The sequence below is a fragment of the Cyrtonyx montezumae genome, unplaced genomic scaffold, assembly GCF_038088225.1.
Source record: "Cyrtonyx montezumae isolate F1298 unplaced genomic scaffold, pur_monq_1.0 scaffold_36, whole genome shotgun sequence".
NCBI lineage: Eukaryota > Metazoa > Chordata > Aves > Galliformes > Odontophoridae > Cyrtonyx > Cyrtonyx montezumae.
This window is the reverse complement of record NW_027072041.1, coordinates 893,194-913,946: the sequence shown is the minus strand read 5'-3', so window position 1 is coordinate 913,946 and position 20,753 is coordinate 893,194. Positions and strand designations below refer to the sequence as shown.

Below are 20,753 nucleotides of genomic sequence, written 5' to 3'. Positions count from 1 at the left end.
GTATTCGTTTTGTTTTAAATACAGGTCTTGGGTGTGCATGGAACTGTGTCACACCAGCTTCTCAGTAGGATTGTTGAGAGCTCACCATGTCTGTTCTATAAATTGCTAACTGCAGTAGCACTGCAGTAGTTTTTCATGAGTCCTCACTTTTTTTTTTTTTAACTAGGGCCCTGTCATGCCTGGCAGCCACTCTGTTGAACGATTTGTAATAGAAGAGAACCTTCATTGCATCATCAAATCCCACTGGAAAGAGAGAAAGACTTGGTAGGAAGAGCTTTGCATTATGGAGCCCAAGCGCTTTTTATATAAGAACATGGCTTTGGTAGCATCAGGAATATGCAGAGTCCTGGACTGGTTAAGCTAGAGCTTGAGATTAAACATTTCCTAGAGCATTTAATGAACTTGTTTCACTGCAGTTATCTGTTCTGAAACTGCTAGCTGGAGAACTATGGGGCTGTAGTAGTGAAGAGTCCATGTGATCCCAGGGTTGAAGTGACTGTGATCCCTTGGGAAGGGAATTTGTTGATAATAAAGAGCATGCTGCAAAAGTTGATGCAGATATGCCTAGCTCTTCCTGCTTCCTATGGAAGAAGCCTTATGAAGAGTGTGGCTGTATGATGCTTCCTGGAATTTTAGAGAAGCTGATTTGTTGAGGTGCAGTGAAAGAAAACCTTGAGTTAGTTTATCTGTAGCTGGTATTCATGAATGTGCTTTGCAACCTACTCCTTGTTGCAGTCTTATTTTTGGGATCACATGGGAGAGATAACTCTGAGCAGTTGTTACAGGGCTGGCAAATTTCTTTTGTTTGAATTTGGAAGTGCCAGGAACCAGTCAAGCCCTGTTTCTTTCTGCTTGGGGAAAGTTTGATGTGGGTCATCAGTAATCCAGGTTGTTTGCCATGGGTGATAGTCTGTGTCATACTTCTGTGTGAAACCACTAAACTTGGTACAGTATGTAAAAATGGTCAGAACCAGTGTTTGATAGTATTTGGTGAAGTTATTTGCTTGAATTTTTTTATTCTCTTGAGTCAGGGTTTTTGCAGTTACTGGAGTAGTCTGTTATTCCTCTGAGAAAGTAAAAGAAGATTTAAGGTTTGCTAGAGGTAAAAATGAACTCAAGAAATTATCAGTAGTTTTCTATGAAATGATAGATAATTAACTATTTAAAAGAGGAACCATTTGAAGACTAAAAGTTTCTTATATAACCAGTTAGCTTTATTGTGCTTCTGAGTCATTCTGAATGTCTGTTAGAGTTTGGGGTTTTCTTTCCTCTTCATATACATATCCCAGAATTGCAGGTGATTGTGAAACTACATTGTTTAACAGTATAAAATTCAAATAAAGAGAGGATGAGAAAATACATCCTTACAGATCTTAAGTTTGGGCTGCGCTGGTGTGATCTTATGCTGATTGTGTCATGTACAGCAAGGGGCAGTCTTTGGAAGGGCTGTTGATTGGTGCGTGCTGATTTTTGCATGAATTCCTGCCCAAAATTAAACGTTTCCTGTAATTTTGTTAGCTAATCTTTACATTATGTTTGCTCTGTTACACTGTGAACTAAATTTTCCGTGCTTTTGCAGTGCTGCCCAGCTGTTGAGCTATCCAGGAAATAACAAGATACCCTTGAACTATCACATAGTAGAGGTATGAATTTTATGTTATCTCTTGTGGCTCTTTTTTCTCTAAAAAGAAGTTCCAGTTAGCTCAGTGGTAGTTCAGTTAAATTAGTTTGATTTGGAAGTCAACCCAATGCTTTAATGGGCAAGTTAAGGTATATACAAAACAATTAGTAGTTTTATTCTTTCTGTTGTTACTTGGTGGGGAGGGGAGAGTGGTGTTTGTTACTCAAATTGATTGTGTTATCCTGGTCCTGAAAAAAGCTTGATGTGAAAAGTGGCTTGCTTTCTTTAGGGCTCCTTTCGTTTTAGAGGGTGTTTCAGAAAAACAATACGAATTTTCACTTGCTGCCTACTTTGAAGATTTCTCCTCAAAGAAAAAACTTTCTGTTTTCAGGATACAGGGCTGTTTAAAACTTTGCTCAACATCATTCAGAGTTTAAAGGAATTAACAGATTTCAGCAACAGTGGCAACTTGTCATCAAAAGGCTTTATGAGGAACTAAGTATAAGCAGAAATTTTGTAGTTAATTATAACAATGAATATCTTACATGGAAGATTTAATAAGGATGGGATTGAGAATTCCTGCTGCCACCAAAATGACAAATATTCTAAATGCAGTTGTGTTACTTATGGTCGGGCTGCTCTTTTTGTAATTTTGATTTCATAAGGGAGAAATCTTAATACTGGCAGTAATTTTCTGTCTTAACATCAAAGCATCTTCAGTGGCCTTCTGTATCTTGAGGAACTGTGTGTGGCAGGGCTCTCACACATTACTGTTGGCTATTGCAGTTCCCAAATATGTTAGTTAAACATTTTGGAAATTCACTGATTAGAAAAGTTGCAGGGTATGAGAATAAAGAAGGTCTGCATAGATAAAATGCCTGCAGAGAAGTGACAGTTACAGTCATACAATTCATATACCAATCTTGCACAGTTTTCTTTTTTCTGCAATTTCCAGTTCTTTCAGAATTTTAACATTATTACCTATGACCAGAATTTTAATGACTTTCCAGATGTTTTAAGACTTAGCATGTATTTTACAGACTTTTATACAATCTACTTGCTGCTGGTCCTTTATAAGGTCTCTCTCAACAGTCAGGTTAGAATTATGTTGCTTTCAACAACAGTCCAGCAGGAAATTTCTCTCAACTTCTGTAGTACAGTGCAGAACAGTAGAAATAATGTAGTCTAACAAATACAGGAAAGGATTTAAAGGATTCTGAAAGTAGCAGACAGAAAAGTAAGAAAGACAGAAGTAAATGTATTCTGATGCTGCTTGGTACCTTCCCAAAATAAACTTATTTTTGAAGTCCATGACACTGCATGTCATGGTCTGTGTGGTCAAGCATGGAATGCTCCATGCACAGTACTCTAAAATGGGTCACCTTTCTCTATGTAGTTTCTTATTTTTGTTTCTTTGGGTAATACTGGCAGCTATGTGCAGAGGTTGTCTGCACAGCATCACTAGGCTGATGAACTAGTACGAATGTACCTGTAATATTAGTATGAAAATACCTGTAGTATTCGTAAAGGTTTTGGTACAACTTGGGCTTGACAAAGTTCATAATTCAGGTTGTCGGTGTCTTGACCTTTCTTGTTACTCTGGTGTTTCCATGAAATATGGTAAGACGTTACATGCTTTACATGAATATTTGATAATGAGCATATGATGAATATCAGAATTAACCATCTTAAGCAGTATCTGAAATACATAATGATTGATCATCCAATTGTTGCTATTTCCTATTTTGAGAGCAGAAGCATTTCTGTACCTAACGTGTTCCCCTGTGCCCTTTTACTACAGCTGTCTTTAACAGTATAATATAATCGTAGAATGGCTTAGAATGGAAGAGACCTTAAGGCAAACCAACCCTGAAGGATTGCCACCCCACAGCTGAGACTGTCCGAGGCCCCATTCACCCTGGCCTTGAGCATCTCCAGGGATGGGGCATCCACAGCTTCTCTGGGCAGCTGTGTCAGGGCCTCACCACCTTCTGAGGAAGAATTGCCTGCTTATATATAACCTGAATTTCCTGGTTTAGTTTGAAACTGTTCCCCTTGTGCTCTGTCACTATCAGACCATGTAAAAAGTCTGTTTCCCTCCTGTTAATAAGCTTGCTTTAAGTACTCTAAGGCTGTATTGAGGTCTCCCTGAAGCCTTCTCTTCAAGGCTGAACAAGCCTAGTTCCTCAGCTTTTCTTCATAGGAAAGTTGGTCTACACCTCCTATCATCTTGAGTAAAGAGGGACAGTTCCTCCCCTCTCCCTGCTGGACCCCCCCAGTTTTGTTGCAGCCCAGGATACAGTTGGTCTTTAGGGCTGCAAGCACACAGTGCTGCCTCATGTCCACCTTTTTGTCCACCCAAACTCTCCTGTCCCTTTCCACAAGGCTGCTGTTGGTAAGTTCCTTTCCTGGTCTGTGTACATATCTGGAATTGCTCTGACCTAGGTGCAACCCCTTGCTCTTGGCCTTGTTTGATTTTTTTTTTTTTAGGTTCACATGCGTGCACTTCTCAAAGACTGTACAGGTTTCTTTGGATGGCATCCCTTCTGCTGCGTCACCTGCACCACTCAGCATTGTGCCATCAGCAAATTTGCTGAGACTCTGCTCAATCCCACTTTATAAATCATTGATAAAGGTGTTGGAGAACACCAGTCCCATGATGGACCCCTGGGGGACACCAGTCAGTCACCAGCCTCTACATGGATGTAAAGCTGCTGAGCACAACCCTCTGGCTTCTACTTCTACTCCTGGCCCAACTACTTCTTTATCCACCCTTAAAATCTGTATCTCTCTAATTCAAAGATAAGGATGTGGCGTTTTGTTGCACCAGAGGAGGTTCAGGTTGGATATTAAGAAAAATCTTTCCTGAGAAAGGATGGTTAGGCATGGGAACGAGGTGCTCAGAGAAGTGGTGGAGTCACCATCCCTGGAGGTTTTCAAGAAATGTGTAGGTGTGACATTGAGGGATGTCATTTAGTAGAAGTGGTAGTTGGTTGACGATTGTAGTTGAGCATTTTAAAAGTCTTTTCCAACCTTAATGATTCTATGAACATGTCAGAGGCCTTGCAGAAGTCTAGGTAGATAACACCACTTGTATTTCCATTGTCCACTGATGCTGTCACTCCATTATAGGTCACCAGATTGGTCAGGCACTGTCAGCCCTTGGTGAAGCTGTGGTTTCTGTCTCAGATCATCTCCATGTCTTTCAGGTGTCATAACATTAGCTTCCAGGTGGATCTGTTCCTTGATTTTACAAGGCACAGAGGTGAGGCTTACTGGCCTGTAGTTTCACAGGTTTTCTGCCTTAAAAATGGAAGCAATGTTTCCCTTTCTCCATTCACTGGGGACTCTCCCTGACAGCCATCACTTCTCAAATATGATGGAGAGTGGCATGGCAACACATCAACCAGTTCCTTTAGGACTCTGGGGTGTATGTTCAGCCCTGCAGACTTGTACACTTTCAGTCTCATAAGGTGGCCTCAGATTTGCATTTTGCTTTCAGTGGGAGTGACAAAACAGCAGCAACGATCTGAGGAGGAAAGCTAATTTACTAAATAAGATATCAGAAAGCAAAATTACACAGTATAATACAATATAATTGGAATTGAGACAAATGAATCAAATAAAATGAGCAAGAGAGAGTGTCTGATAAACCGAAGGCCTTAACGCTAACGCTGAAGGCGGACGGCTGCAACAAACACCCACTGCCAAGTTCCATCCCCAAGGGAAGAGAGATGGTCCTGTGACCGCAGACAGTTTTTATCTTTCCCTCTGAGCAGAAACACTTAAAATGCAAAGCATGGCACAGTCCTCTGGGGAATGTAGTTCTTCCTCTCTTCTGAGACAGGTATACCTGGAACTATCAATGATCCATATATTAATTCTTTAACTCCCAATACACCACACGGTGCTATGATGTGGAATATCAACAATATAACAAAAATCATAAAACCATAACAAGATCCTTTGAATCATAGAATGCTAGAATTGCTCAAGTTAGAAAAGACCTTCAGAGGGCTTGGACAAGATGATCTTTGGAGGTCCCTTCTAGCTCCTACAATTCTGTGATCATTCCGTCCAACCTGAACCTATCTAACAACCCACTGCTAAATGACTTCCCTGAGCACCACATCCAAACAGATTTTAAACACATTTAGGGATAGTGACTCAAGCGCCTCCCTGAGGAGCCTATTCCAGTGTTTAACAACCTTTTCTGTACAGAAGTTTTTCCTTATTATCCAACCTAAACCTTCCCTGGTGCACCTTGAAGCTATTTCCACTTGTCCTGTCAGTGTCACCAGTGAGAAGAGACCAATCTCACTCCCACTGCAGTAGGGTCTCCCCTCAGCCCACCTCTTCCCCAGAACAAACAGCCTCAGCTCCTTCAGTCACTCCTCATAGGGCATATTGTCCAGGCCCTTCACAAGCCTTGCTGCCCTTCTTTGGACCTGCTCCAGCACCTTAATGTCCTTTCTGTATTGAGCGGCCCAAAACTGAACACACTACTCAAGGTGGGGCCTCATCAGTGCTGAGTACAGAGGGAGCAATTCTTAGTAGTCCTACTCACCACACCATTCCTGATACTGGCAGGATGTCATTGGTCTTCTTTGCCACCTGGGCACACTGCTGGCTCATATTCAGCCTATTGTCCATCACCAGACTAAGGTCCCTTTCTGTCAGGCAGCTTTCCAACCACTCCTCCCCAAGTCTAGGGTTTCCTGGGGTTGTTGTGACTAGGATGGAGGACCTGACATTGGCCCTATTGAAACTCATACAGTTTATCTTGGCCCATCAATCCTGTCTATCCAGGTCCCTGTAATTCTCAGGCAGGTCAACACTCCTTCCCAACTTGGTGTCATCTGCAAACTTATTAAGGATGCACTCCATCCCTTGTTGAGCCATGCCAGTTTCCTTCCTTCTCTGCTTGATTTCTCATTCTGGAACTGGGGAATTCTTGTGCTCTCCGAAGGGTGTCTTTGAAGAGTTGCCAGCTCCATTACCTTCCTTTGTCCATAACAACAGCTTTCAGGGGATCCCATCCAGTAATTCTTAACAGATTAGATATCACTCTCCTGAATTTCAGGGTCCTGACTTTGCTTTGTGCCAGGCCCATAGGTTCATAGGTTCATAAGGTTGGAAAGGACCTACAAGATCATCTAGTCCAACCATCCTCCTATCACTATCCCTACCCAACTACTACTAAATCAAATCCCTTAGCACCTCATCTAAACGCTTCTTGAACAGCACTAGGGATGGTGCCTCAACCATCTTCCTTAAAATCACAAACTCAACCAGGACATGGTTTCTACAGCCCACACTGCCTCTAGTCTTAACCTCTTCCATGATTTCATCTGCATTGGGAAGCACCAGGTCCATGCTTCATCTCCTGTTAGTATGTCTGGTCTGTCAGAGACAGCTCTTTGCTTTCTGTTCATTTCTTAACATATAGAGCAGCTCCTCTGCCCCTTCTCTCTCACCTATGTCTTCTAAAAACCTTGTAGACCTCAATCAAAGTGTTTCCATTGTTGTGACTTGTCTCACTACGTTCCTGTGATAGCAATTGCATCATAGCTTTCTAAGCACCATGGCATCCATCTCCTCCTGCTTATTTCCCATGGTGCATGTACTGATTCAGAGGCACTTCATGCAGGCTTCTGGACATGTTACCTTCTTGTAAGAGTCCTCTGAGACAAATCTGAGGTTTTTCTTTGCTGCTTCTTAAGCGAAGGTGTTTTCTTTCTTTTCTCTGTCACTTAAAAGTACAAGCCCCTCCCCCATCAGATCTTATTTTAAGTTCTGTTAGTCAGCCCAGCCAGCTTGATTCTCATTAAATTGTTGACCCATCCCAACAGTTGCATCCCATCCAGTGTAAGCCTGCCCAACCTCTTGAATGTGTGTCTGGAATCATAGAACCCATAATCCTAAGCGTAATCCCTAAGAACACCATCTGTGCAGCCAGTCATTGAAGTTGTCCTTTTGCTGCATGCTAAGTGGGTCCCAGTCTCCAGCAGGAAGAACCTGTATTACTGATATTCTATATGTTCCTGATAGTCCCATATCCCAAGGGAGAATCGCATAGTTTTTTTTTGTAATTTCCTTGTGTCTTACTCGCATAACCTGTCTTGAAAGAGCAGGAGTGGATAGTAGTCATCCATCTTTATCAGACCTGGCAGCTTTTTCCATGGAGAAGTTCTTCAGCTTGTTATAGTCTTGTTAGGACTGCATGTCTGTCCTCAGAATATAGCATTTTCTAATCAGTATGTTTTCATGTGATGTTTGTGAAACCTATGACAGTGGTTTCTTAAACTAGTAAGAATATTATCTACTGCTTACTAGTTTAAGCTTTAATTTTTCTGTGTTTATTCAGAAGTTTAAGGTTGTCGTTGAGGAAAATTACCAACTGTAATGAGTGGTTCACAATTCCTGTGATGTAATTTAAACCTAGTTGAGACTGGCACACAGACTAACCAGAAACTCAGATATGAATGTTGCACAGTGATGACTTCTTCATAGCCTTTAAAGATAGACATACTACTATAAGCAAATTTGGGGGAAAAAAAAAAGAATGCTGGCTGCAAGATTTTTAGTTTTAAAAGGATCCTCAGCCAAGAGGGTACAGAGCATGCATTTTTGTCATGTGGAATCGTAGTTATTATCTTCTGTTGCAGGTCATGGCTTTATTCATTTATGATTTTGTGTAAAAGAGAAGAGTGTACTTTGAAAAAGTACAGTCTAATTTTCATGTAAAACTTCTTTCCTATGTTTAATTTTCGCTTAATATGTTTATTGTTTAATAGAATCAGATCATTCAGCTTTGTGTTGCCAGCATCATTTGGTAATGCTACAGTAGGGCATAATATAGGTGTATTCACTTTCCTAGATGTAACATGTTTGACGCTGTGACTATGTTATGTGAGTACAAAATGATGAGGGTGGTTTTACTATGATGTAGAGTTATCACTGTCTTTATAAGCTTCACCTTTTTATCCTAGAACTTGTGCTTGACAATAATATCAGCCTATTTGGTTACGTGCTTTTTTAAAACTGATGTTGCTGTTCTGAACCTGAGGGTTTTGTAGGACCTATCAAATTGCTTTGATTCTATTTCTTCTGTTCCTACAGGTAATTTTTGCAGAGTTGTTTCAACTTCCTTCTCCACCACACATCGAGGTCATGTACACAACACTCCTAATTGAACTGTGCAAACTTCAGCCTGGTTCTTTACCACAAGTTGTATCCTTTCTTTGCTTCTGGCAAGCATTTTTTAACTGGAGTCTTTATGTCAATTCTTTGGAAATAGCAATAAATACCGTCAGTAATCTATTTTGCAGTTGCCATATAAAGCTTTGTTTGTAATACTTACATGAAATAACAACACAACCCATGTAGTTGGGGTCTAGTCTTGCTGGCTGGGCAAGACTCCTCAGGTTTCTGGACATTACTCTGGTACTCCCTCTCACATTCCAAAGAAATGCTGTTCTAGTGTCCTGTTAGGACTGTATGTGTGGCTTGACTGCATATTGAAGGCTGAGAAGGAAAGGAAGGGACAAATATAATGTATACTTCTAAGAACTGTGAGCGTAGCAGGTGATTTAAATGGACCTGCTCAAGTTTCCACTCAAGTGCTCTCACTGGAAGCATTCAGAATGTCAGTAATAGTCTGTCAGCTCAAATAGAGTAGTTAAATGATGTGGAAGAAGGCATGACTCTCAGTTAATTCTGTCTCATAAATTGTTCCTGTTCTGTTGCAGTATTGGATAATGTTAGCTCATCATTTCACATCAAACTACATACTCTGAGAACAGATGCCCATCTACTGGTAGCTTCATTCACGAATTTTCATTATATATCATGATGTCATTATAGAATCATGGAATTGTAGGTGTTGGAAGGGACCTCTGGAGATCATCTAGTCCAACCACACCCTAAAGCACATTTCATTCAGCAGTTTGCAAAGGAAGTCACCCAGGTAGGTTTTGAATGTCTCCAGAGAAGGATAATTCACGGTCTCTCTGATCAGCTTGTTCCATTGCTCTGTTAGCATCTCAGTAAAGAAGTTTTTCCTCAGGTGGAATTACTTGTATTCCCATTTGTGCCCATTGCCCCTTTTCAGTAGTGTCCACTGACATGACAAGAGCCTAGCCCCACCCACTCAACACCCATCTTTTATGTAGTTACAAGCACAGACAAGGTCACTTCAGACTTCTCTCATCCAGGCTGAACAGCCCCATGTCTTTCAGCCTTTCCTCAGATGGGAGATGCTCTGTGTCCCTAGTCATCTTTGTGGCCCTGTGCTGGACCCTCTCTAGAAGAACCCTGTCTTCCCTGAACTGGAGAGCCCAGAACTGGATGCATTACTCCAGATGTGGCCTCACCAGGGGAGGAAAGGGAAGGATCATCTCCCTTAGCACACTAACCACACTCGTTTAAGTGCACCCCAGGGTAGCTTTAGTCTTCTTAGTCACAATGCCACACTGTTTGAAAATCATATCATCAGTGATCAGAGCTTGAAGCGTTCCTAGAATTGTGGGGATCTCTATGCAAAAGACTTTTAATGTTAATAGGGATGCTGTAAAAAGAATAAAGCCCTTATTTGGTGAAGCCAGTATAGACACAGTTCCTTGAGTTTCACTGACAATCAAAGGTTGTTTGTGAGTGAGTATCAACAGCAGTGTGTGAAGGTACAGGGAATGTTACAGAAATACTTGTTTGTTATCTGTTCATGTCTGTGCAGTTTCCCTTGTGTGAAGAGAATTCTGACTTTCTGTAGGAGCCAACAGTCTCACTGCAGTGGAAGAAAAATAGCATTAGACACTTCTTGGCCTCTTGTTTTCCTTTTTTTTCCCCCACTATGGATTCACTGTGATTTCTCTGCTGCTGGAATAGTCCAAGGGAGCTATCATAGAGCTATTCTATTCCAGAACTGAATGAAATTGCATTTTATTTATGTAGTGCTTTTCTATTAACCTTAACAAGAAATTTCAGCTTGCACAAGCCACAGAAATGCTCTACATGCGTTTGGATACAATGAATACAACCTGTGTAGACAGGTAAATGTGTTTTAGAGAGATGGAAAATATTATTTGTTTTTCCTATGTGTTGGGCATTAAGGAATCTATGGAAAGAATAATCCAAAATCCTTGTTATAAATTCATGGTTGCTGTTCATAACAATTTTGGAGGGTTCTTGGTTTGATCAATCCAAATAGAAGTTTGGGGGGCTTGTGCCTTCCCAAAGCACTCCACTAAAGTGCTGTAAAAAACTTCAAGAACTGAAATTGTGGTACTTTTGCCACACAGAGGTGGAGCAGAGAGTTGGTTTGAGTGAAGGAGAACTGTTAATTACTCATCAAAAATGTGAAAGCTGGATGTTAATAGTGAGTTTGTTTTAATTGTAGCTTATTATGTCATCTGTCTGTACGGAGCAGTAGAACACGACAAGCTGTCTATTGACTAGAATATTTAGTTTCTGATTTTCTGAACTTAGTCTTTTGTATCCACCAACATAAATGTAATGCTGTACTGCCTTTGACATACAGAATATATTTACAAGAAAATCTCACATGAAAGTTTTTCTGCACTTTGAATATTTAATAGAGCTTTTTTTCCCCTCTTATGATGAAGATTCATTAACTGGTTTTCTCACCACTTGAGCAACTTCCAGTTCCGTTGGAGCTGGGAAGACTGGTAAGTTTTCTCATGTTAATCTGAAATTCATATTGCAAAGACCATAAACTTTCAGACTTACCAGAAGGTGTCACAGTATGCTAGCCCTGTTAATTGCTTTCTTCCAGCTTTTCAGAGATTTATATTTTTGATGGTTCATCACCGTTGTAGAGGTAGATTTCCTGATAATCCTTTCAGTCTCTCTGTATTGTCCCTAATTTTGTGATAAATATCAAACCAGTGCAAGTGTTCCCTGAAGAGGAGAAGTAAAAACACCATTCCTTTGTTTTATCCTGTGCCCTCTTGGTTGTTGGCAGACTTCCTGGAATGGCTCCCTAGCTTTAGTGATTAGCCCTTGTGTTCTGTCTATCCCATGCTCATTCTGTGATGTTACTCTCTGTCCTATGCCAAACCTTCAATTTTCAACTTTATCTGTGCGATCTTGGAATCAGTTTCCCTCCTGCAAAATCTTCATACCTGACTTTCCAGTCGGGCTGGCCCTGCTGTCCATTCTTATGCTAAATTTTGAACTTGCATTCCTGGCATGAGCTCGCTAGTCTCCAGCAATGCCTAACCACAGGCTTCCATGGGATTTGTATTCTGGGCACTGTGCTGGCTGCCTGCTGCTGACTTTCTGTTTAAATCCTTCATTCAGACCCAGTTTCTGTAGATTGCTACCATATTTACTCCACGACTGATCTGCCCAGCTCTCATGGGGAGGGGTTCCGTCTTTAAGATACATTAATTGTGGCATTACTTTAAGTTTCTTTTGTTGTCCATCATAGAGTTGTGTGCTTGCTGGTTAGTCTTAAGTGCATTGTTGACTGACCCATTGGAGATCTTCAGAGAACCAGTTTTTAATTTGCATGGATGTTTCTTGATGGGAGTTCTTATGTTCTTTTTCTTACAAGCTGCAGTTTTTCACAAATCTTGTAATTATTTGAGATACTACATTCGAAATCAACCAGAAGCTCAGAAATTCATGTGAGGGAGAAGCAGACTATAAAATTGCACAATGTTCTCTTAGGGAAAAAAGCACAAGTTACTTTTCATCTGTTGTGCAAAAGATTGCTACTTAAATATATCACATAAAGATGACTTTTCAAGATTACTGATAGTAAGGAAATAACAGTGAGCTATCTTGCTGTCTTAAGAATGTGTATACTGTAAAAGAGTGTCGAGCAGTCCAGCTGTGCTTACACCATGATTGTTTTATACATATTAGACCAAGCCAAAAAGAGACTAAATCACAAACTCTTTCCCTAAAAGCCATCACCTTCTTTTCTGTGGTAGGTCAGATTGTCTTACTCAGGACCTTGAAAAGCCCAAACCCAAATTTGTGAGAGAGGTTTTGGAAAAATGCATGCGGTAAGTAAAATCTGTAAGTAGCTATACTCTAGGTTGAGCGATCTTTGCTTCTGGATGCTGACAAACTCCTTGTAACTTGTTCTGTATGTCTGTTGATAATTCCATTTCAGCTGAGACAAGTCTGCTGTTTGTATGATGTCATTCTAATTCAGTTGTTGTAGGGCACTACTAGCAGACAGAGAGAGAAATTGGTGAAACATGTAGCAGTGAACTATTTCCTCTAGTTATGCTTTCATCTGCTTATGAAGAGACACCCTTCACCATAGGCATGGAGAGAAAGAGATCAGCCAATAGTCCTGAGAAGTATTTGGATTTAGGTACTCTAAAAATTAAAAGTGGAATTTTAGTTCTTGTGAGTCTCTTTGATGTCAGTAGTCAATTTAAAAAAATACACAAAAGTAATGCAGAAGTAATGTTTCCTGTTTTACTATGTTGCCCACACTGTCAGAAGCAGATGTTGATGGTGTGGCAGCAGGAGTTGAATCTCCATGCCAATATTCCATTCCATGTTGTGGCCATGCAACAGATGGCAGCAGAGGGGCAGTCTGATGTATGGTACAAAGTGCATATGAAGCAAAGGCGAGGGATTTAATTCCTCCTTGGGGAAAAGTGGCACCCTTTATTATGTTGAGTATTCATGGACACCAGCCAGTGGATGTAAGCACAGTGAGGGGTGAATGGTGCATTTCAGCAGTGGTGACAGCGACTGAGGTCAGCTCTGTTGGTGTAGATTTTAACAAGCACAGCATGCAGGCTCTTGTTAGTTCTGCATTTTCACCAATGAACAAGGTGACCATGCTGAAAAGTAGTCTTTCATAGCTGAGAATTTGCTCCATCGAATAGTGTTATTGTGTTTACTGTAGTTTCTATAAGAATCTACTAGGAGTCATTACATTCAGATCAACCTACATATTATAACCTACAAACTAAATGCTGGCAGAACCCAAAAAGAATGCACTATCACAGTTTCTGACATAAAGGGATAGGAGACATAGTAAAATGTTCATAAAGACAACACTGTTCAGAATCTTAGGTATAAACAGTCTGTTTTGGAGTGAGTTTAATACAGGCATATGCAGTATTAACGTGTTGCAGATCTAACCCAGGTTTTCTGCTGTGTATCTCCATTTTACCAAATTACTCCTTTTTAGGCTGGAAGTGAGCTAGAAAGTAAAAATCAAAGATCTTTAGACTTGAATTTTTTTTGTCCTTTGACTGACAACGTCTTAGTTTTCTGAATAGCATCTTAAGCTTTTGCACGAGACATCCTAGCAAGCAGCCTCTAAGAAAAGCTGCGTGGTGTGAGGATGAAGTCCTAGTATCAAGGTATTCAAGAAGCAAGCATCTATTAATAATTCACATAGATCTTACTCATGAGCACCTCATTCAGTACAATTGTATTATCTTAACATACGTGAAACTTATATACCAGGAAGCCATTGTAAAGGAATGACTTTAGAATTAACCCAGTTCTACTGCTGTTAAATTATTTGCAGGCTCTCCTACCATCAGCGAATAATTGATATTGTTCCTGCAAGCTTTTCTGTCCTCAGCCCTGCAAATCCAGTGTGTATCTACAAGTATGGAGATGAAAGCAATAGTAAGTATTAAAGTCAAAAAGTCGAAGCAAGGGAGCACACCACTGTTTTGAATTCAATAGAACATTCCCCTAGTATTGTTTTCACTAGTAAATGTTTCACCATTCAAGATAAAGTGAAGGAAAAAAAAAAGAAAGCTAGTATTGTATTTTAGGAAGTTGAGGGAAGCTGTTGTTAATGGCAACAGGCCAACACAATGAGAAGATATTAAGAAGAAAGAAGAAAAGGGAATGCTCACCCTTCTCTGAAGATTGAGGCTTGCAGTAAAAACTCCAAAAAGGAGAGATCTTCAACAAGAGATCCTTCCTCAGTGGCAGTCAGCCCTTATATGAGGTCTAAGAGGAGTGGAGCCTGGCTTCCCCCCCTCCAGTTGCGCAGGTGAATTGCCCTCACCTGTGCTCCCAGGACTGACTGGTTCTTTTATCCAGGTGCTCTTAAATCAGTGGTTCAGGTGGTGACTCAGCAATTACCATACAGCTATATAGGGCTTTAAGATAAAAGAGTGATTTCTTGCACTTAGCTCTAAAGATTCTGCCAAAAGTTTTGAATTTGGTACAAAGATGAAACTTGCTTGAATAGTTTTAATGGAATAGTGATGTGGACAGTGATGTTGAAACAGCTACTTAGGCGCAGCTGGGAAACGTACTTGCTTCTTTGATAGGCAAGCTTGTATTAAAAGATAGTCAGTTCCTTTCTAATTTTTTTTTTTACCTCTTTGCTTTTGTTTAGGGTCTCTTCCTGGATATACCGTGGCACTCTGTTTAACAATTGCAATTAAAAATAAGGCCAGTAATGATGAAATCTTCAGCATTTTAAAAGATGTGCCTAATCCAAACCAGGATGATGATGATGGTAAGGTATCTGCTGTTAGGTTTTGCAAGACTCTAGTTAACGTGCAGTCCTTTTGCACTGTATGTGTGCTGGTTAACCACATTTTGTGTTTTTCCTTCAAATAGATGGTTTGAATGTAATAGTAAATGATAATATTATGTGAGAGTAATCCATAATTGTTAGGGTTTGTTGTAAACACATTATATAAATGTTATGCACATATAAATGTTGCTCGTTTACCTGTGAACCTGCTCTAGGGAGCCTACTTTGGCGGGGGAGTGGACTAGATGATCTCTAGAAGTCCCTTCCAACCCCTGCAATTCTGTGACTCTGTGATATGTAGAAGCAGGCTTGTTTTTCTTAACAGAAGTAACTCAGTGTTTGATATGGGTTTTCTTGAGATTGTTGACAGAGGCAGCGTGATAGAATTTAGCATCTCCCTTGCATTTACCAGCAGAATACAGTTCATGCCATTTGTCTTACCTCTAGTAAATCATTGCCCTAAGAGCTCCCATCTTCTCAAAGCAGTCCCAGTGCAGATAAGATAACCTGAATCCTGACTAATGGTCCATAGAAGATTCTACTAAGATAGAAACTCAAAATGGGACTCCACTTGAGTTCTTTTTAGATCTGTAGTCACAGACAGTATTGATTCCTAAAGCCTGCACATTTTAGGGAATGAAGAGTGCAAGAGTGAGAATTTTAACTTTTAAGAAAATGAGAGAACTGATCTGCACAATGAAGTTCAGTGTTTCCACTGTATAAGACAGTGTCTGATATGCAAGCAAAGGGCAACAGTAACCTGTTTTCTGCCCTGGAATGCACTGTTGTGTTTCCCAGTTTGCTCTAGTTCACTCAGTAATGTTCTTTAACCTGCTTGTCTTTAGGTGTACAGGAGACTTGGCACCATTCACCTCTACTACCTATATTGGTTATGCATGCTTGCTGGACTTTTCTTCTATAGCAGAAAAAGCCATCTTCTGCATTCTAATTGTTCTTAGCAATTGTCCACATCCACTCTCCTTTCCTCATGGTTGTTATGGTTTTATGATTTTTGTTGTATTATCGATATTCCACATCATAACATCATGTGGTGTATTGGGTCTACCAGGCCTTCATCTTGTTGCATACCTCTACAGCTTCCTTGGCTGTCCTCTGTTGCTGTCCATGAGTACTGCTGTGTTATTGTATAGGTGCTGTGTCTCTGGTAGCTTTTTCACTGGCCTTGGAATTCTTCCCATGTGTTTTCCCCATGACAAAATGGGAGTGTGATTTTTTGCAACATAGATAGTGCTTAGTAAAAATAAATGTAAAATCGTTTGCCAGCTCCCTTCTCTGCCTTGCACAGCCATATTGCCAAAACTTTTTCATGAAATGAGTTAAAACCACTGGTTCTCTGTACAGTTTTACCTAATACTTAACAGTATCAACTTTAAATAATTTGCAGATGAAGGATTTACTTTCAATCCTTTGAAAATAGAAGTCTTTGTTCAGACTCTGCTCCATCTAGCTGCAAAGTCTTTCAGCCACTCCTTCAGTGCCCTGGCGAAGTAAGTGTAATATCTGCATTATTTGAGGGTTGGCAGAGCTTTTTAGGTGTAATAATGAGGTGGTTAAAAAAAAAATAATCTGCAAGCTTCAGCAGTGTTGTAAGTACTTCACAATGCAGTAGGACTCTTGAGAGCTAATGACAGCCTTATTGAAGAAAGGGAAGTGTTGTAAATGTGAACTTACACATGTGTATAGAGTTAACAGGAATGTATACATCACATTGAGTTGAATACTTTGTGCTTCTGAGGTACTAAGTATCCGTTATCCGGGAAAGTGGATGCACTTTAATTAATCATTTTTCTGTTTCTCAGTAGAAGTATGTGGTTAATACAAAAATCTGTACCAGGAAGCATTTTGGAGGCATGTGTACAATAAACTGTAGGTAGTAACCTGCAGTCAGTAGTATAAGAGACAGGCTGAGGTGAGTATTTTCACTGCTGCACACCAACATACACGGCACTGACATCGTGCTCTGTAGTAACTCACAAAATGCTGAGTTATGCTGAGTGCTACACAGCATTCTTAATTTTGTTAGAGGCTTTAGCAGCATTTCCTTCAAAAGGGGCAGATTGGGTGAGCATCTGAAATTATGGAAGTGTATCAAGGACTAAGGCTCTAAAAGCAGCACATTTTGCCTCAGCTGAGCGTAGGTAAGCACATGAAGCATTTTCGTGTGCCTCCTACTTCTAGGAAAATGAGAAACACAGTCCACCTTCCAGGAGAAAAATTGCCACTGAGATTTAAGGTGCTTTTAGGAGTATATAATTTTTAGCTCAAATGATTGTATTTTCCTGTTAGTAGTTGTTCAGGAATTGCTGTATCAAGTCCCAAAACTTTCTTTTTTGGGCAGTCTAAACTACTTATCTCATAGCAGATACTCTTTTGTGCTGAGCACTGCTCTTTCACTGACTAATCTACATCTCTTAAAAGGTTTCATGAAGTCTTCAAAACACTTGCTGAAAGTGATGAGGGAAAACTCCATGTTCTGAGAGTTGTGTACGAGGTCTGGAAGAACCATCCTCAGGTAAGGGGCTGGAATGTCAAGCATCATTGTGAGTTTGAACTCTCAGAGGTCACATTAAATAAGGCATTACAGTTTACTTTTTATCTTGTAAAATTTGCTTCACTGTTGTCTTCTTTCAACTAAAGTTCAAATCATATGGCAGTTTATTTCTCAGAGTTACTTGTGGGAGAGCAAAGGTTGTGTCATTGTAACTTAGGTTTGTGCTGTTTGTTGTGCAGGAAAACTTGTTTCTGTTCAAAAATGGAAAATGGTGTGGATGCATAGAATTGAAATAAGATGTAGATGTCATAACAGTAGCAGACCAAATTCTTGGAAATGGGGAGGCCTGGTTAGTCTTTAGGCTTTTTTCCATTTGCTGTCAAAAGCTCTGCAGTTATTCCACAGAGTTGAAGTTGGTGTTGCAACTCAGCAGAGCTGCAGTCAGTAACTGTTAAGAATGGAGCAGTCTGATAGAGGCATGATCACGTTTGATTCTTGAATCAAAAGAAATAGCACCCTGGAAGACCTATGGAAAACACCTCAGTTGTTTGGTTTATTCACAGCAGTTGTTTTCTCCCTCAGCTGTCATTCTCCTAGACTTGGAAATAAAAATGAGGAGCTCACAGTGAATTTGCCTGTGTTAATTGTGTATTCTGTACTGATGTGCTTGAGTTCCATGTTACTGTATTTGAAAGGGGACTGTACCTCACAGCTGCATTGTTACAGACATTCAGAAGTGATTCCACTGTAAAGAGGGGATAATCCTTGCATCTGCCATTAAACCTGTGGTCTCTTTTCCATGGTTCCTAAAGGAAACTTAGTGCCTGAAAAAACAAGTAGCATCTTGTATAAGTATATTTAAATACAGTTTTATGTGTGTGTGTGTATATATATATATTAAAAACACTACTTCTGTTATATTTCTTGCCCAAAATACTGACCTTGAAAATGCAATGATCACAATCTGACCTACATTTACTTTACTTGAATTGGATTAGAAGAAGCTACATTATTGCATTCTAGTGTCCATATCCTTTTCCTCTTTGTTCCTTTGAATTGCAATATGACCAAGCTGAGATGGAGACTTCAAACTCATACTAAACAGTTAGGATAGATTTTTAAGAATAAATCAAAATTGCATTTAAAATATTCCAAGTGATGATGTGTTTTAGGCCTTGATCTTGGAATCAAAATTTCCTCCCCTGCATGTGCTGAGTCTTTTACTTCTGCTCACGTGCTTTCTTGTCTGTGTGTCTACAACATCTCTGGCACATAGGTACTTGTAGAGCCAGTTTCCTTGCAGTTCACCGTACTCTGTTGTAAATGGGAGTGTCTTTTGGTCTGGTTTAAGTTTCCAGTATTTTGAAGGCTCTGCTGCAGACGGTGGTTTTGGTAGTCACTGGACTAGTTTAGTGTGGTTGTGGTGGTGACTTCATAAAGAGAAATTTTAACACAGAGATAAAGTGTTTTCCCAAAATCCTAAGCTTGCTCCCTGGAACATCAGGCGAAGTAATCAAAGGTTGTTCTTGGCATTACAGGAAGACACACAGAGCATAGGATGCTATCCTGGGATATGAAAGTTGAGTCCTGAGTCTTCTGTATGATTCGTTGGGTTATTTTAATTTCCCTTCCTTAAAGGGAATTTTGTTACACTTCCTTATGTGACAAAGGGTGGTTGTGAGGGTAAATAAACTGCAGACTGTGGTTCTTAGACATTGTGACATTCAAGCACATGCATAATTAAGATAAGCCCTTTTTTTTTTTTTTTTTTTTTCTGAATGGCTTGTAGCTGCTTTAGTCTGCAGTTTCCTTCTGGTTTACTTGCAGAGGTCCTGGAATCATGGCACAGCCCACAGCAAGCAAGCACTTTGCTAACTGGCCCTAAAATGTCTGTCCTAAAATGCAGTAGTAGCTGTAGGAAAGAGGTTACTTCCATATTTGAAAACTACTGCATTTCACTGAGAGTGTAGGCCAACAGCTGCTCTTTCTGTATGATGATGTGACAGTTATGTAGGCTCTGGTTGGAGTACCTTGATGTCATATACTTGGAGCTGTGTCCGTGCTGCTTCACTTCCAGCCTTAATGCTTGTAATTTTTGTTTTTAAAAGAAAGTATATGTGCTAATGAAGAAGAATTAATTACTTTCACAAGGAATAGATGAAAATGTTAAAGAAAATAAGAATGTTTGTTTTATGCAGTTGCTGCTGATACCTTAAATTAAGTAGTTTTAGGCTAGACCAGTCAGATATCATTTCTAGACAGCTATGGTTTTCTAAAGACTTTGAAATCACCTAGTAATAGTGCTGTTGAGTTCATCAAACCGTTCTGGCTTTAAGTGATGAGGCTGGAGTACTTCTTATGTTGCCCAAGACCTTCTCTTATTTCAGTAGAAATGACTGTTTTGTCTTTCACAAAATACAGATGATTGCTGTGCTTGTGGACAAGATGATTCGGACACAGATTGTCGACTGTGCTGCAGTAGCAAACTGGATCTTCTCCTCAGAGCTTGCACATGATTTTACTAGGTAACATGTGAACTTGTCTCTATATTAGTATTTTACTGTTCTTTAGTCTTTTCTACAGAATATGTACTTTATCATTTTTTCTTTCTGAGGTGGAATTGTGTTTATATGTTGAGAATCTTTCGAGCGTGTCATTTTGCAGTTAGTCTCTGAACATGTCAGGGTGAAAGAACACTGGAAAATATTGCTAGACAAAGGCTGTTAGCCTGTGTTGTGTATTTAGGTTTTACATCTGGGAGATCTTGCATTCTACAATTCGTAAGATGAATAAGCATGTTCTGAAGATTCACAAAGAACTGGAGGAGACTAAAGCAAGATTGGCCAGACAACACAAAAGAGTGAGTAATTTATTTGTCGTTTTTAATTATTTTAAGTGAAGTGAAACAAACCTTAGTGCAGTCAAAATGATGCATAGCTGCTTTTGGGGCAGGACAGAATAAATATGCTTACCAGGATGTGTGTGTGTATACATACATACATATATACATATATATATATATATGGTCATCTATTGTAGAAAGGCATCAAAACTGGATACATATTCTCAGTCCACATTTCTGAAGGTGACCATAACCTGGGAATTTAGTAAAAGCT

At 39.9% G+C, this 20,753-nt stretch overlaps 1 protein-coding gene across 1 annotated transcript in view; it reads left to right on the top strand.

Annotated features, from left to right (window-relative positions):
• NCBP1 (nuclear cap binding protein subunit 1) overlaps window positions 1-20,753 on the top strand; it is a 34,794-nt gene that overhangs the window by 8,775 nt on the left and 5,266 nt on the right. The window contains exons 9-20 of the mRNA XM_065745544.1: window positions 167-264; window positions 1,580-1,643; window positions 8,744-8,854; window positions 10,607-10,671; window positions 11,245-11,307; window positions 12,580-12,654; window positions 14,151-14,254; window positions 14,982-15,104; window positions 16,531-16,633; window positions 17,565-17,658; window positions 20,059-20,162; window positions 20,383-20,497. Coding sequence (XP_065601616.1) covers window positions 167-264; window positions 1,580-1,643; window positions 8,744-8,854; window positions 10,607-10,671; window positions 11,245-11,307; window positions 12,580-12,654; window positions 14,151-14,254; window positions 14,982-15,104; window positions 16,531-16,633; window positions 17,565-17,658; window positions 20,059-20,162; window positions 20,383-20,497 — 1,119 coding nt within the window. The remainder of the gene's footprint in view (window positions 1-166; window positions 265-1,579; window positions 1,644-8,743; window positions 8,855-10,606; window positions 10,672-11,244; window positions 11,308-12,579; window positions 12,655-14,150; window positions 14,255-14,981; window positions 15,105-16,530; window positions 16,634-17,564; window positions 17,659-20,058; window positions 20,163-20,382; window positions 20,498-20,753) is intronic.